At 38.1% G+C, this 17,965-nt stretch overlaps 2 protein-coding genes across 4 annotated transcripts in view; one reads left to right on the top strand and one right to left on the bottom strand.

Moving 5' to 3' along the window:
• C6H2orf76 (chromosome 6 C2orf76 homolog) overlaps positions 1–7,001 on the top strand; it is an 86,309-nt gene extending 79,308 nt beyond the window's left edge. For all 3 annotated transcript variants that reach the window (XM_067742173.1, XM_067742174.1, XM_067742175.1), the window contains exon 7: positions 6,826–7,001. In XM_067742173.1, coding sequence (XP_067598274.1) covers positions 6,826–6,902 — 77 coding nt within the window. In that variant the 3' untranslated portion in view covers positions 6,903–7,001. The remainder of the gene's footprint in view (positions 1–6,825) is intronic.
• A 2,996-nt stretch (positions 7,002–9,997) lies between these two features.
• The window catches only part of STEAP3 (STEAP3 metalloreductase), an 84,596-nt gene continuing 76,628 nt past the window's right edge, over positions 9,998–17,965 (bottom strand). The window contains exon 6 of the mRNA XM_067742172.1: positions 9,998–10,274. Coding sequence (XP_067598273.1) covers positions 10,248–10,274 — 27 coding nt within the window. The 3' untranslated portion in view covers positions 9,998–10,247. The remainder of the gene's footprint in view (positions 10,275–17,965) is intronic.

Here is a 17,965-nt window from a genome sequence, read left to right as displayed (position 1 = left end):
CAGTTGAAGGCATTATGCCTCTGACATGCCTTTGTGGTCAGTGACTCTAATGAAACAGCACAAATCATACTTACTTTCTAATTTTTTTATATGCACGGGTTAAGGATCACTCTAAAGTTCATGAAGTCCATGTTAGGAAGCCTTACATTTTTTTGACAGGTGTTTTATTGAGTTATTTTAGTCACATCTGTCAGGAATTCATTTTTAAATGACACATGTGGCTAAAGTGGGTTCCTGACATATCTTCCAATTTAAATATGATTTTAAATACCATGTTGTATAACGTCAGACTTGTTCACTGTGTTTAAGTCTACACTATTGGCTAGATTCAGTGTCTTTCCTTATTGTGAATACATGAGATTGATTGCTGTTATTTGGAAAAACAATTTTCAATTTGGCATTTATTTCTTCAATTGCTATTATATTATTATAGCAGGTGGCACTTAACAACTGCTTGTTGTTAAGCATAAAACTATAATTAGTATAATAGACTGGTATTGATATAGGAATTGACAGATAGCTCCATGGAAAATCCAAAAACCAACTAAAAGAAATTTCACAGTATAACAAAATTTTGACATCTCAGATAAGTGTGGGAAAGAATGAATTAGCCAGAAAACGTTGGGACCATTGCCAAAACATTTGGGAAAATCAAATTTAAATTCTTAGTCTTCATTCCAAAATAAATTCTCTATAGGTTAAATGTGATAATGTAAAAAAGTTTTCTTAAATGTAAGTCAGTAGTTTCATAATCTTGGGGAGAAGGGCATGCCCTTAGAAAGGGCATGCCTTTGAAGCCAGAAGCCATAAAGCCGGGAGAAATGATAGATTTGACCACGTAGAGTTAAACGAGAAGCAATAAACTGTGAAAAAATATTTGCAGCATATATGACAAAGAAAAAGTTATTAGCCTGACTTTATAAAGAGGTCTTGTAATTAGTATAAAAAGGAGAAATAAATTCTACTGATAGAAGAAATAGCTAACATAAAAAATAGTACAGCCTTATTAGAAGTGAGAGAAATGCACATGAAAATAGATACTATTTTATGTAGTTTTCTACTCTAGTGGTTAAGAATTAGAGGCTGGAGTCAGAGTGCTTGGATTCACAGCTTGACTCTGCCACTTAATGTCTGGGTGACCTTCAACAAGCAGTGATTATAAGACTAGCAGACGTGAAGAACAGTGGTAGTATCTGAGGGAGTGTAAGGAAATGAATGTTCTCTCGTACTATTGTTCGGAAGCTGTATTACCTCTAACTTTCTGTAGGTCAGTTTGACGAATAAGACTTTCTCAAACTTAATTTTCTGTCATATCTATTACCAAGCCAACAGAAGTGCTTCTTCAACTCTGTGACTCCCCCCAGGTTGTGATATGCCTTCTGAGGTGTTATCTCTCACCTTCTCTGTTTGGGATTCATTGATGTAGAGCTTTGTTTATTGAATGGAAATAGACTATATTGTGTGATACCATTATTATTTTAAAATGTGTTTACATGTCTGTATATGGAGAAAAGATCATATGCTAAAATTATAGAAATGGTTTCTCTGGGTGGTGGCATTGCCAGTAATTAATCTTTTTCCCTTTATTCTCCACATTATTTAATTGTTCTTGCATTGATAATTTAAACTTTTTTCTACTATTTACATGTATTACTTGTAAAGTGAGGACCGAATTTTAAGGAATAAACTCCTAAATTTGGAGAAAATTGGTTTGAATGAAGGCTCCACATTTTGCTTGCTTTGTGACCTAGAAGCCATTTAGCCTCTTCGAACTTCTACTTTGATTTCTGTAAAACAAAATGGAAATAATTAAACCTATTTCAGAGGGTTTTCATGGGTTGAGTAAAAGAATGTATATGAAAGCATCTAGAGCAATGCATGTAAAGGCCCCCTTAGTTTATTTGGAAGCCATCTTGGAGAAAGCAATTGGCAAATGTTTTGAATTTGTTAAAACATCAAGTTGTTGGTTTAATTGTTACTAATTTCAAACTTAAGTAACGAACCACCTATAACGGTGTGAATCAAATCCCTCTTTTTGTCATTCTTGTTTTAAGGCCATAGATCTTAGATCAGCATCAGGTCCTTTTTGTGGGTTCTCCACTGGTTTCAGGGTGGTACTTCAAACTGCTCTCCTGCCATGGCAAGCCTGCAGCCCTGCCTGAGGGTGACTTTGGTCCCTGTGGGGAGTGATCCCCTCTCCTGCATGTTCCCCTTTGTTGCCTAGAGCAGTGCAAAAAATTCTAAGTGCAAGTAGATGGTAAAAGTGATACTTGAAGTGTGTGATTTTTCTAGGGAATTTTCCCTCCCCTGGTGCCATGCCTGGTTAGGGTTTTAAGAGGTTTAAGAGAAAAATTCTAAGTCATCACTCTCTCCCTTTTTACCACTTGATCTTTCTGTAGAGCTGTCACTCTGCTATCATAGCCAATTGCCATGGGAATAATGCCAATGTAACAAATGTATCATTAGGACTTTTCTGTAAAAACCATGAAAGGAAAAGAAAGACTGTGAGGGGGGAAATTAGGGGAACAAGCTGGTTTGAAGATTTCTTTTCTCACCGAGAAATTCTCTGGCCTTTTATCTACATTGCAGATCCCAATTGTATATTCTGCCTACGCTTGACGTCAGGGGAGGTTTTTGCTTGTGGATTTAGTTCTAAAATACATAAATAAAAAGATTTGCTTTGTGGAAGGAAGAAGAAGGCCTTACCTAGAATTGTTATTTATAATTTAAAGATTTTCATCTTGTTATTAACAATTGTGGTTTTATGGACTAATTCCCCTAAGTAATAAATTTACGTGTTAAATATTTTTGGGGTTATATTTTATCTCTTTCATTTCGCTACATTCTACTGCTGCTATCTTTTGAATCTTCTCTGGTTTAGGAAAGAAACTTGGGTAGGGTAACTCTTCTAAAGTCAGTTATGTTTCATTGGAAATATTTTAAAACAAGATACAGGCGGCCAAACCATAAGTGCTCATCTGTGGGAAGAGTTCGCATCAAGCCAGATCTTGTAATAATTCCTAAACTCCCTTGTGGTTTGTTTTCATCTTATGTGTCACTCCTGTTGTCTGCCCACAACCAGAACCCAGTCTTTGTGCCTAGCACCTCTGGGTGATCTTGGATAAGCAGCTCATATTATAGGATTCCTTGGCTCCCACTTCTTTATCAGGATCATATTTGATTTGTGTTTCCTGAAGGTTTGGGTCCCTTTCCCATTCTCTTTTCGGTAGTAATATCTTGGGGCATACGTGCTTTTCTCCTTTGACAGCGCGTTAAACTGGCTGTTCACGTTAACATCATAACAGCGGTGGTCTTGTACTCGATTAAGTAGGTGGTGGGACCAGGGAATTTGAGATCCCAGAGCAAGAGGGTCAGAAGGAACCTCCCAGACATGTTTCTTCCCTTTTTGCCCTCCCCTCGTTGTTGTGGAAATCACAGTGTCCAGTCTATCAAAGGTCAGATTCATTTTACTATTTGTTTTCTTCAAACTAGTTTGAAATCTTCTCTGCCAGCTTGAAAACAGACGCTCAAGCAGCTACGAAATAAAAGACACAGTGGTTTGGAACTATCTGTTGGACTGTTGACCTCCTTTGGTGAAAAGCTAAAAACATAACTCAGCAGAGAGCATGGTTTTAAATGATTTGTAGATTAGGATTTTGTGAAACTTGCAAGGACGGGGTATAGTCCTGGACCAGGGGAGAGGGTGAAACTTTGTCCTTTTGGTCTCAAATTGCTGCAGAAATCACACCTGGCCCTTCGTGGTTTTTTTGTTTCTGGTTTTGTTTTTGCCAATAATCTGCAGTTATTTTCACATTACAGCCCACCCGATGATAGTCTGCCCCGATCATTAATTATCTGTACTGCAGTCAGGATGCACGTCTCAGTCTCCTTCCTCAGATGACAGTTGCTGTGCTGCGCCCAGCTTTGGTACTGACTAGTACAAGCCTAGGGATTTGGAAACTATACACTAAATCCTTGTTGGTAGGCGAGTTTATTGAAATAAGTTAGTTGAGGAGTTTAAGTACATTGCACTTAATTTTTCTTGAGATTTTACATTTAAAATTGTTTTTCTTGTATTTAAAAAAATTGAAGTCATTATTTTACTGTTCAAGGTGTATATATGTGTATTTTATAATGGAAACTTTATAAAATTCTTAATTTCATATCCAACATGCGATGTCCTAGCTTGCATTCATTTTATTAAACTTGAAAGTCAGTATTAAAATGAACCACAAATGTATTTGGAGAGTTCTTACTTGATTTCATTTGATAGTAAGACAAAGGGATGAGCTGGAGTGTATTTATTGGATTTGAGAATGCACATTCATTTCAGATTCACATGCCAAAGCACTGTGCACCTGAGTGCACTGCCGCCTGCAGCACATTTAATTTAAAATCAGGTGCCCTAGGGGACTGGCATGTGGTAGACTTCCCGAGGGTTCTTCTGGAGCCATTTTAAATAGAATTTGGGAAGCAGGAATTTAAGGGATAATGGTGGAAAGGGTGGTATGTAGAGGTCTTGAAAATCGTTCGTTATTTGTTTTCATTTTAATTGGCAAGTCAGTTTGCAGTCTAAATACGTGAAATCATTCAAACATTTTCAACAGAGTTCTATAGATATTAAAAAAACATTATATTCTACTTCTGTTTGAGGACCACATTACTAAAGTTTAAAATCCATTTTATGTCTTTCTTTTGAATGTTCAGAGCAACTAACTCTTAATTTGTGTGTTATTCTCCAATTTAAGGGTGAAAATTTTTCATCAGCCTGGACCATTTGAGTTTTTAACCCATTTGTCAATCTAGTTTTCCTGAAAAAAATTCATTCATCTGAAAATAAAATCTTTACCTAGATGATCTCATTTTGAGTCTGTATTATATGTAGTATGTAGATAATGGATTGATCTGTAAGTTAATTAGAACGAAGAGAACCTGTGTGTCAAAACAAAAATGCTTTGTCAGTTCTTTCGTTTTATCCGCTTAATTCTAAACCTGTTATTGGTGTCCTGAAGAGCCATACGATATATTAGTTTCTCAGAAGGGGTACAGAGATAAATGTCAACTGCAGTAAGTAAAATTGTAATTACAGTTAGTGTGTATTGAGCAAAGTGCTGTGTGGGCAAAGCACGATGTAAAGTTCTGTATGTAAATAGCACATCATGGATGAAACCTTGCATTGCGATTATTAAGAACAGGGGGCTTTTGCTCATTCTCCATTAGGAGGAGGATATTAGAATCACTTGCAAATTATGTAGTGTACCTTTGGGCTTGCTTCTCTTCAAAAAAGGAAACCCCAGGAGCTTTTTATATGAAGGATAGATCTCAAAATATCTTCTCTTTGAATGTTGAATTTTTTGAAGCCCCTTGATTCCAAGTGTAGAGCTCTTAGCCGTTCTTTTAAATGCTATTTTCTTGTAAAATTTCACTGTAGCTTAACTTACTGTTTGCCCAGGGTGCATTTGTTTACAGCCCCTCTCATTGATTCCCAGCTTCTTTCTTCTGTGTCTCCCCATCCCCTACACCCTCCACGCACATCCAGGCTTATTGTGACAAAAGCTTGTAATCTGATTTTTATCAAGATTAATCTTCATCTAATCTTGAAGATACGGTAGGACTGGAATGAGGATCTGAGACTATGGGTGATTTTATTTTCCTCTTTCAGTATTTCTATATTTTCTGTAAAGAGCACGGTAATTTAGGTTTGAGAAACATTAAATTTGGTATTCTTAAAAGCAGCAAAAAGCATTTTTAAAGAAATGTCATGCTAAGTTCTTTAATTTCGTTCTTCTGTGATAAATTCTAATGAGATGAGAGCTGTAAACTAGGAGACCAGTGGTAATCCTTGGCATCCTTCCTTATTATCCTATTTATTTGGCTTGAAGAGTTTCACTTGTCAGTTTTAGGAGGCTATGTTAATTGTGTGATCAGTATTCCTTACAAATAACCTTGTCTGTTTTCTTGTCAAGATTCTGAAGGCCCTTTTGCTCTTTCTGTAAAAGCTAAGCAGACTGTATTAACTTCTGGTTTAATTTAAAAAACAAATGTGGAACTTGTTGGCGTGACGCCTTAAAGAATCGCATGTTTAATAATTGGAAGGCTTTCCATCAGGTTTGTCTCCAGTCTGAATTAATAATGTTGCTGACTTATTGTTTCAGAAGACAGAGTCCTTGACCTGTTAAGTTGAAAGAATTGTGACTGCTCTGAACCTTTGTGGGTCCTTTAGCTGTGCCATATCCCCTGTGAATAATTAGAGGTATTTGAAGGTATTGCGGTAGAAGCCAATTTGTGTCTTTCACTTTGCATATTGTTGAAGCCTCATGAATTAGTCATAAGCAGGCAAAAAATTAACTTCTTCAGACACATATTTTGATGGGTCATGAGGGAGAATGTAAAGTGATCTGTAAAATATTCTACTGATTCTCTAAGTATTAAATTATTATACCTACAGGCCAATTTCAGAGAGGGGAAAAAAAAAAGTGTTTTCCTCCTTCTTCAGTAAGAAAAAATAAAGGCTTATTATTTCTAGGACTGTTAAGAGGACTATAAATGAGCAATTTTATGATTTCCTGAAAACCAGATTCATGTGTTAATTCTTGTTTTTAATGTTTTTGGTTATTTTTCTTTTTAATCAGTTGAATTCTAGAGTCTTATAACTACAACTTATACTTCTTGTTGATTTTGTGAAATGTGAAATCAAACAAGTAACTCATCTTTCTAACTTTAGGCAACTAAAGCACTGAATCAAAGAAATGGATTTCCATACTTGTTTAAAATCTAGTTTTACATTCAATTTTTTTTCCATTTTCTATTTTTCTTTTTTTTCAGCCAATGAAACTGAAATTGCATTCTTCTGTGAAGACGACTATAAGAACTACAAAGCTAATCCCCTTTCATCCTGGTGAAAACTTCACAGGACTTCCTTTTTGCATACTTGTATTAAGCTCTTTATTCCACTGTGAGTTTTTTAAATTGACAAATAAACTTAAAAAAATTAATCCCAAGCTCTGCCATTTGAGGTAAAATCTGCTGTGTGTTCTCTCTTCTGCAGGTCTCATTTTTTTCTTTCTTGTTGTAAAATAATATATTTATTTATGGGGAAAACGTGATTTTTTTTAAGTGAAAGAAATAGTGATTCAAAAATCACCATGGAGTGTTGGTTCTTTAGTTATAATTTGTTTTTCTGAAATTAGAGGTCATTTTGGTGACTTGCATGTTGAATTCTTTAAAAAGATTATAAGACTTAAAGGTCATTCTGTTTATTTTGTGTTTTCTCCATAGTTTCTAATTAGACCCCTGTTACTATCTTTGGCTAGCAGGGATTGTAAGAGTCTCTTATGACCATGAATGCCATCTTTTCACTTACCATGTTACACACCACCACACATGAAATTGAATTGGGTATATTTTAGGGAGGTTTTCTGATGTTAGAGGGCTTTTCTTTCTTTTTGTATTAAGCCCACACAAATAACATTGCTGAAATGTTTTTTTCTGAGCTGTGTTTCCTGACTTCAGGAGCAAACTATAATAGAATCAAACTCATTTATTTGGAGAGAGAAGATAGCAGGATGATTGCACTTCTGGAAGAAAATTGTTCATTGAGAACAAGTCTAAGTCATGGATGATACATTCTTTCAAAATAACATAATACTTTAATGATGGACTACCAGCACCCGAAGAGTAGTGAATTCAAGGGGGCCTTTCAGCCAGCATGCATCTAATTGGAACTCTGAGAGAGGTTAGTTGGCTCTAGAATTATTCCATGAAGCTTAAAACTGCTAGAAGGGCAAATTGGTTTCATTGTGGTATAGGCTAATTTAAGAAAGCCTATTCTGCTTAAAAAATCAAACTTGAAAGTCTGGTTAACATAACCAGAAGATGCGTTGCTTTGTTTAAAGACAAAGCACTTGGAGTAGAGGAAGGTAAGGGCAGAAGGTCTGTTGAGCTAGGCCTTATAAGCTATGCTGAGGAGTTGGAAATTTTATCTAGTAGGTAGTTGGGAGCCAGTGAAAAGATTTAAACAGATAAATTACATGATTAGATTTGTATTTTAGAACGTAAGCTTTGGCAGCAATGTCCAGATGGCAGAAAGACTAGAGGACAGTTGTCGTAGACCAGAGGAAGATTCGAAGGACTCCCCTAGGACTTGACAGAAGGGGGGAATGTAGAAGAGGAGACCTTGTTGACATAGTGCTAACATTTGGTCATGCATTAGATGGCAGGCATTGTGTTAGGTACATACATGTGTTATTTAATTTTTACCACAACTCTCTAGTCTTGATAGTATCTTATCTATCTATGGCTGAGGAAATTGGGGCCCAGGGAGGTATGGTAACTTACCCAAGGCAATGCAGTAATTTGCACTGGGAGTGGATCGAGGTCTTTCTTAAATTCCCCACCTTGCCCATTTCATCCTGTGGCCTCCCAGGAGAGGTATGACGTAGGATCTTTGGGACTAGGTGAATGGCTGGTGTGGAAGGTGTAGGAGGAGGAGTGGAGACTTCAATGATTCTTCCTGGAGTGAGTGACTGGATTGATGGTGACACCATCAACCCAAATAGGGAATTCAGTAGGTAGAAGAACAGGTTAAAGCATACTCCATTTGATTATTTTGCAAACATTCAATTTACACACACTTTGTTTCTTTTTTAAGAAAAATTAAGCATACCTTTACCTGTATGTTTTCTTTTTAACAAATAATGCAAAAATATGTACATATGTCTAATCCTTTGTTTTGGCGTGTATTTATTTTCCTTATTAGAAAGTTACATATAGGCTTTTTTCACTTGTAAACACAGATGTAAAAATCAGAAACTAAAATACTTTACGACTAAAAAGGGCTTTTAACCAAGAGTGAAAGATTGGTTCAAAACATAGAAAACTTATCAATGTACATAATTCTCAAAATATATAAAGAAGGGCTTCCCTGGTGGCGCAGTGGTTGAGAGTCCGCCTGCTGATGCAGGGGACATGGGTTCGTGCCCCGGTCCGGGAAGATCCCACATGCCACAGAGCAGCTGGGCTCGTGAGCCATGGCCGCTGAGCCTGCGTGTCCGGAGTCTGTATATATATATATATATACACACACATATATATATATATATATATATATAAAGAAGAAAGAAATTGTGCTATCTCAGTGTTGCCCCCAAAAAGCATCTGATGATGGGCAACCCCATGCGTGAATAGAAATAGAATAGAACAGAATCCCCTTAACCTGTTGAAGGTTACCCACAGAAAACCTACTAATGGAGAAGTGCTTAAGCAAACCTATTAGATGAATAGGACAGGGAGGACACTATTACCAGTACTATTCATAATTGTTCTGCCTTTTATTGTAGCCAGTGCAATAAGAAAAGAAAAGTAGTGAGACCCACAGACATTGGAAAGGAGACTACACATTCATTTGCAGACAATGTGATTGCAAGAGAATCAACTGACAAGTTATAAGAACTAATAAGAGACTTTATGAGTGCCTGATCTTGAACTTAAATTGTGCATAAAAGCTATAAAATGTTAACTAGAGTATATAAAAGATGTAAAAAGAGAGATACAACATGTTTATAGATGGAAGCTTTGATGTAGTAAAGATGTCGATTTATACCTAATCTGTACTTTAGTGCAACCTCAATCAAAATCCCAGGATTTATATTGGGATTTGACAAACTGATTTTAAGGTTCATTTGGAAAAGCAAATGTATAAGAATAGCCAAGATCAATTTGGAAAAACAAAAAGGAGGGGGGATTGCCAGCAGATGTCAAAATATATTTTAAAGCTGTAGTAATTAAAACATCTTGGTTGTGATACAGAAGTAGACCAAAAAAATCAATGAATAGAAACTGACTGCTGTATATGGAAACTTAGTATATAATAAAGGTAGTATTTGTAATCAGTGAAGAAAGGTGGATATTTATCCCTTGCCTAGGCATTAAAAAAATGATTAAGGACCCTACCTCCTACCATTCACTAAAATTTCAGATGGATTAAATAAGCATGAAAAACAAGATGATGAATTTATTAGGAAAAAAATGGATTATTTTTATGACCTTGGGGGTAGAGATGGCCTTCTTAAAACACAAAATGTGCAAGTGCCGTAATTTTCTGAGTTTGATGTATCTATATGAGCAACTAGATTCCCCCTCCCCCCAGAAAAATTATAAACGGGTTGAAAGGCCAGCAAAGACTGGGAAGAACTACTTGCACTTACAAGGTAGACAGAAGATTAGGTTCCAGAATATATGAAGAACTCTTACAAGTCAATGAGAAAAGGACGAACCTGCAACAGAAAAATGGACACATTTTGTAAAGAAGACATTTGTTAAAGAAAAAAAAAAAAAGCAAACATATATGGCCTATAAAAATGTGAAAAGATGCACATCCTGTTATTCAAGGAAATTAAAACAACAACAGAGTATCATTTCCATTCATCAAGATGGCAAAAAGTAAAGGGTTTGATAACAAGTATTGGCAGTGATGTGTGCCTACGCTGCCAGTGGGAGTATAAAGTCATGTGCAGTCACTTGGTCAAGCAATTTGATGTGCTATCTATTGAAATAACAAATGTACATCTTCTATTGACCCCGCAGTTCCGCTTCTTAAAATTTGTTCCAAAGAAACCCTCTCATGCCTGCAGGAGGAGGTATTTATAAGGGAATTCACTGCAGTGTTATTTATAGTAGAAAAACACTGTAAACAACCTAAATGCTGTAAGTATCTAAATGACGTTTGGTATATCTATACTCGGGGTTACTACTTAATCTAAAACAATGGGGCACATTCATATTACTTACTGACATGGGACAATCTTTGAGACATCTTGATGGATAAAATTGCAGAGAGACTCATAAACTGATGTCGTTTGTTTAAAAAAGGCACAAAATGATAATATATATGTAATGAGTATATATAATACGTGTGTGTATATGAATATACACATTGTATACACATATATACATATACACAAAAGAATATACACCAAATTGATAACATCGATTACTTCTGGGGAGGGGCCTAGAATTGGGAGGTGAAGGTGGTAAAAGCCTGTATCTGTATATTTAAGGAGAACGTATTTGTGTTAAGAATTAGTAAAAACTAATGCATGTGTAGAAATTAAAAGAAAAAGGAAAAAAATCAATCAGGCAATTGCCATTAATATTTCAGCATATTCCATCTAGGTTATTTTTTCTATGTATTTTTTTAATGTTTCTGATCTTTTGAGTGTGTTTTAAGTTATACAAGTAATATATGCTTGTTAAAAACAACTCAGGTAAAAGTAAAAATCCCCTTCAAAGGTCACTTTTTTGCATAACTTGGTGTTTATACTTGAGGAGCTTTTTTTTCTGCACACGTATCATTATTTAAATGTGCATTTTAAAGCATTATCATTTGATTATTTTAAAATATCATTCTCTTATATATAGAAGTCTCATTTTCTTTTTGAATCATCATTGTATACCAGATATTGCATGTGTCTTATCCATTATTCAAGTTCTCGAGTTGGGTAGAGCTGTGAGTAGCCCCATCTGTGAAGTGGAGATGATGACGCCCACCTCACAGAGTCTTGGGGATCAAGTGAGACACTGCCTACATGGGACTGAGTAGGCAGGGCCTGGCATGAGGTAAGTGCTCATCAGATGTCTTATGATACTTATTATGAGCAGTGCAGCAGCATCAACTTCAATTTGGAGCCCCAAACCCTGATGCTGTCAGATGTTAAGCCACTTTCCCAAGGCCTAAAATCTGGAAAGTCAAAGAACGTTCTGCCACTCACCGAAAACAAGGGGTGTCGGGCACTTGGAGAAGCATGGTATGAAGGTTGTCAACCACGGGCCGAGAGACTGTGTCCAGTTTTTGTTGATTGCCACCCCTTCTCCAAGCATTTTTGCCATTCTCAGTTGAACTTACTTTCTCTTCTTGTGCCAAAGGAACATACAGGCCCTAGCCCCACTTAATAATCACCTAGTTTTATGGGAATCTGAGGAGCTTTTTGCCACAGCAAAGGTGTTTCATTCCCTTCCCCTTCTGCCTGTTCCAGATGCATGCGGGAGAGGTGGTGGTGCTCCTGCCTATGCGGGACACTCAGAGAGATGGCCTGGCCTGGGCCCCTTGGGAAAACTGCTGCTCACTGCTGAGGAGGGCGGGCGAGGGGAGAGTGAGGGTTTCCCACTTCCTGCATGTGGCGGCAGGGGCTGGAGGAGCCTGAGGTTGCTGAGCTACATCTCTAGAGCACAGAGAAGTCCAAGTATGATGGTGTCCAAGGATCCAGACTCTGGTCCTCTTTTCTTCGCTGTGTGGGCATGCATGTGTGTTGGAGGAGGGGCTCTGATTATTGGTTACAGGTTGCTTCCCTTCATTTTACTCTTAAAAGGCTCTCATGGTTAATCAGATTAGCAAAGGTAACTGAAGTACGTGGCATAGTTTCTTACTTGGATTGAGGTGAACATTTTGAACTCCACTGTCGTGATGGGGGGGTCTTGGGTATCTGTGGCCCTGGAAAGTACCCATCTCTCATGTTGAACCCCCAGCATGAAGCTCATGGTCACTATCGACCTTTTCCCTCTGTACCTTCAGCATTTATGGGAAGTGAGGACATGGTAGAGGAGAGCACGGCTTTTGTCATTTCCCTCCATCAAAGGAGATGTATTTATTCAATGAATCGGACCTGAGACCAGTCCCCCATCCCCAAGTGTGCATTTTGGGTTATAATACTAACACTGATTTTGGATAATGGCCTTTGGAGGCTCATTTTTTGGTTGTTAGTGAGAGGATCATATAATGTATAATGATTTAAAAGAAACATACGGGGCTTCCCTGGTGGTCCAGTGGTTGAGACTCTGTGCTTCCACTGCCGGGGGCACAGGTTCGATCCCTGATTGGCATAGTTCCTTTTAAAGGAACTTCTCTAGGCGGGAAACACAAGAGAAGAAAAAGACCTACAAAAACAAACCCAAAACAAGGACTTCCCTGTGGAGGTCCAGTGGTTAAGACTTCACCTTCCAATGCAGGGGGTGGGTTCAATCCCTGGTTGGGGAGCTAAGGTCCCCCATGCCTTGTGGCCAAAAAACATAAAATGGAAGCAATGCTGTAAGAAGTTCAATAAAGACTTTAAAAATGGTCTACATTAAAAAATCTTAAAAAAAAACAAACCCAAAACAATTAAGAAAGTGGCAGTAGGAACATACATATCGATAGTTACCTTAAATGTAAATGGATTAAATGCTCCAACCAACAGACACAGACTGGCTGAATGGATACAAAAACAAGACCCATGTATATGCTGTCTACAAGAGACCACTTCAGACCTAGGGACACATACAGACTAAGAGTGAGGGGATGGAAAAAGATATTCCATGCAAATGGAAATCAAGAGAAAGCTAGAGTAGCAATACTCATATCAGAAAAAAAAAATTAGACTTTAAAGACTGTTCCAAGAGACAAGCACACTACGTGATGATCAATGGATCGGTCCAAGAAGAAAACATAACAATTGTAAATATATATGCACCCAACATAGGTGCATCTCAATATACAAGGTAAATATTAACAGCCATAAAAGGGAAAATTGACAGTAACACAATAATAGTGGGGGACTTTAACACCCCACTTACACCAATGGATAGATCATCCAGACAGAAAATTAATAAGGGAACACAAGCCTTAAATAACACATTAGACCAGATAGACTTAATTGATACTTAATGGACATTCCATCCAAAAGCAGCAGAATACACTTTCTTCTCCAGTGCACGTGGAGCATTCTCCAAGATAGATCACAACTTGGGTCACAAATCAAGCCTAGGTAAATTTAAGAAAATTGAAATCATATCAAGCATCTTTTCCAACCACAATGCTATGAGATTAGAAATCAATTACAGGAAAAAAACTGTAAAAAACACAAACACATGGAGGCTAAACAATATGTTACTAAATAATCAATGGATCACTGAAAAATTCAAAGAGGAAATTAAGAAATACCTAGAGAAAAGTGACAATGAAAACACAACAATCCAAAACCTATGGGACACAGCAAAAGCAGTTCTAAGAGGGAAGTTTATAGCAATACAATCCTATCTCAAAAAACAAGAAAAATCTCAAACAACCTATCCTTACACCTAAAGCAACTAGAGAGAGAAGAACAAACAAAACCCAAAGTTAGTAGAAGGAAAGAAATTGTAAAAATCAGAGCAGAAATAAATGAAATAGAGATGAAGAAAATAGCAAAGATCAATGAAACTAAAAGCTGGTTCTTTGAGAAGATAAACAAAATTGATAAACCATTAGCCAGACTCATCAAGAAAAAAAGGGAGAGGATTCAAATCAATAAAATTAGAAATGAAAAAGGAGAAGTTGCAGTGGACACCACAGAAATGCAAAGAATCATAAGAGATTACTACAAGCAAATTTACACCAATAAAATGGACAACCTAGAAGAACAAATACTTTGAAAGATGCAACCTTCCAAGACTGAGCCAGGAAGAAATAGAAAATATGAACAGCTCAGTCACAAGTACTGAAGTTGAAACTGTGATTAAAAATCTTCCAACAGGAACCTCCCTGGTGGTGCAGGGAGGTTAAGAATCTGCCTGCCAATTCAGGGGACATGGGTTTGATCCCTGGTCCAGGAAGATCCCACATGACACCGAGAAACTAAGCCCATGTGCCACAACTACTGAGTCCGTGTGCCACACTACTGTAGGCCATGCGCCCTAGAGCCCATGCGCCACAACTACTGAGCCCATGTGCTGCAACTACTGAAGCCCACACGCATAGAGCCCGTGGCAAGAGAAGCCACTGCAATGAGAAAGCCCGTGCACAGTAATGAAGAGCAGCCCCTACTCGCCGCAACTAGAGCAATCCCGCGTGCAGCAATGAAGACCCAATGCAGCCAAAAAAATTTTTTTAAATCAATAAAAAAATAAAAATCTTCCAACAAACAGAAGTCCAGGGCCAGATCGTTTCACAGGTGAATTCTATCAAACATTTAGAGAGGAGTTAATACCTACCCTTCTGAAACTCTTCCAAAGAATTACAGAGTAAGGAAGACTCCCAAACTCATTCTACAAGGCCACCATCGCCCTGATACCAAAACCAGACAAAGATATCACGAAAAAAGAAAATTACAGGGCAATATCACTGATGAACATAGACGTGAAAATCCTCAACAAAATACTAGCAAACCAAATCCAACAGCACATTAAAAGGATCATACACCATGGTCAAGTGGGATTTATCCCAGGGATATAAGGATTCTTCAATATCTGCAAATCAATCAATGTGATACACCACATTAACAAACTGAAGAATAAAAACTGTATGATCATCTCAATAGATGCAGAAAAAGCTTTTGACAAAGTTCAACACTCATTTATGATAAAAACTATGTCCAGGAAGTGGGCATAGAGGGAACCTACCTCAACATAATAAAGGCCATATAGGACAAACCTACAGCAAACATCAAAATAAGCAAATGGGACCTAATTAAACTTAAAAGCTTTTGCACAGCAAAGGAAAACATAAGAAAATGAAAAGACAACCCTCAGAATGGGAGATTTATGCAAATGAAGCAACCAACAAGCGATTAATCTCCAAAATATACAAACAGCTCATGCAGCTCAATATCAAAAAAACAACAAAAAAACCAACCCAATCAAAAAATGGGCAGAAGACCTAAATAGACATTTCTCCAAAGAAGACATACAGATGGCCAACAAACACATGAAAGGATGCTTAATATCACTAATTATTAGAGAAATGCAAATCAGAACTACAATGAGGTATCACCTCACACTGGTCAGAATGGCCATCATCAAAAAAATCTACAAACAATAAATGCTGGAGAGGGTGCAGAGAAAAGGGAACCCTCTTGCACTGTTGGTGGGAATGTAAATTGATAACAGCCACTATGGAGAACAGTATGGAAGTTCCTTAAAAAATGAAAAATAGAGCTACCATATGACCCAGAAATCCCACTCCTAGGCATATACGCAGAGAAAACCATAATTCAAAAAGATGCTTGCACCCCAATGTTCATTGCAGCACTATTTACAATAGCCAGGACATGGAAGCAACCTACATGTCCATCAACAGAGGAATGGATAAAGAAGATGTGGTACATATATACAATGGAATATTACTCAGCCATAAAAAGGAATAAAATAGTGCCCTTTGCAGACACATGGATGGACCTAGAGATTATCATACAGAGTGAAGTAAGAAAGAGAAAAACAAGTATTGTATAATATCGCTTATATGTGGAATCTAGAAAAATGGTACAGATGAACTTATTTGCAAAGCAGAAATAGAGTCACAGAGGTAGAGAACAAATTTATCGTTACTAAGGGGAGAAGAGGGGGTGGGAAGAATTGGGAGATTGGGATTGACATACATACACTACTATGTATAGCACAGATAACTAATGAGAACCTGCTGTATACACAGGAAACTCTACTCAATGCTCTGTGGTGACATAAATGGGAAGGAAATCTAAAAAAGAGTGGATATATGCATACATATAGCTGATTCACTTTGCTGTACAGCAGAAACTAACACAACATTGTAAAGCAACTATACTCCAATAAAAATTAAGAAATAAAAGGAATATGCAGGGTGTGTGTCATGCTGCTCTGCAATGTGGGTTTTTAGAGAGCAGTGACCCGACTCTATTCTGTGCTTCTGGTTCATGAGTATTCAGTAAGTAATGTCATTCATAGGCAGCGAGATTTAAGATGGAGAAAATCCATTTCAGGTCCCAGGTGATGTCATACGACTCCTGAAATACGTGAAGGCAAACCGTTTGGAAAATGCTGGGAATGTTGCCTTAGAGATTCAAGGCTTTGGTTTTAGCCTCCTTCCTATTAAGTCCAGTACACAGGAACAATGCCACCCCCAATAATCATATTCTGTGGTCCATGAGTGAGTAGAGTACGCTTGAGGCTCTGATTCTTTAACAGGACTAAGGCAAGTGATAAGGATAAGATTGTGGGTGCTTCTGCCCCCCATTTCTCACTTCTTGGGAAATGAGAGCCAGAAAGATCAAGGACTGTCATGTTCAATCCTTTTGTTGTTAAATCCTATGTACTGAAATACAAGAATCCCATTTAATTTCCTGATCATTGCCCCTTCCTCCTCCACGTAACCCCCAGTTTTGTGCCTTATGCCATCAGACTGTACATCGCCTGCCTCCCCACCCCCTTGTTGTAGGGCCAGTGCCAGTCCCCCTTGTTCCTTGCAAACTCAGATCAGCTCCTGGCTCATGCCAATACTACTCCTGGCGTCATTTGGTATAGGCAAGCCTTCCAGTACCAGGGGCCTCGCAGTCACTGGCCAGCTCAGCGGTCTCAGCCACCTGCTCCTACAGTCAAACTTTAGCCATAGTTATCATCAGTAACCACATCCTCGTCCACGCCTTCGTCTCGGCATCATGCCTCTCATTCATCAACCACTGCCTACTGCCGTTCCCTTTCTCTCCCTCTGGTGCCCTCTCCCACAGCCCTTCAGCCTCACAAGACTCCACCATCGTTGACTCCACTGTCTTCTCCCTGTCCCTCCCCTAACCTAATTGAGATTTTCTGGTTCTCCATTATCATGCCTTTGTAGGACCCTCACCACCCCCAAGCCCCCAGGTTTAATTCCACACTCTGCCTTCTCCACACCTGCCCTGAATAGCTGCATGGCTGCCTGAGAACATGTTGACTGACAAAGCTTTAGTTCATGACTACTGAGCTCAAGTGAGTTCCTAATGCTGCCCTGCGGTTCTTAACACTTCCCTGGTTCCATCACTGTCCTTGGCCCTCAGTTCTAACACCTCCTCTCTTTCTAACTCTGAGCTGTTATCCTTGCTTCGTATTTCACTGAGAAAACAGTGGTCATCAGAAGATAGCTTGCTTCTGTTCCACCACAGTGACGGTGGTGAATGAGCAGTGCTCCTTTCTGAGTCTGTCCTCTACTCGTGCATCCATCCCGCCTCTC

The sequence above is a fragment of the Pseudorca crassidens genome, chromosome 6 (assembly GCF_039906515.1).
Source record: "Pseudorca crassidens isolate mPseCra1 chromosome 6, mPseCra1.hap1, whole genome shotgun sequence".
Taxonomy (NCBI): Eukaryota; Metazoa; Chordata; class Mammalia; order Artiodactyla; family Delphinidae; genus Pseudorca; species Pseudorca crassidens.
Note: the sequence above shows the minus strand (reverse complement) of the source record. Positions and strands in the feature narration are given on the sequence as shown.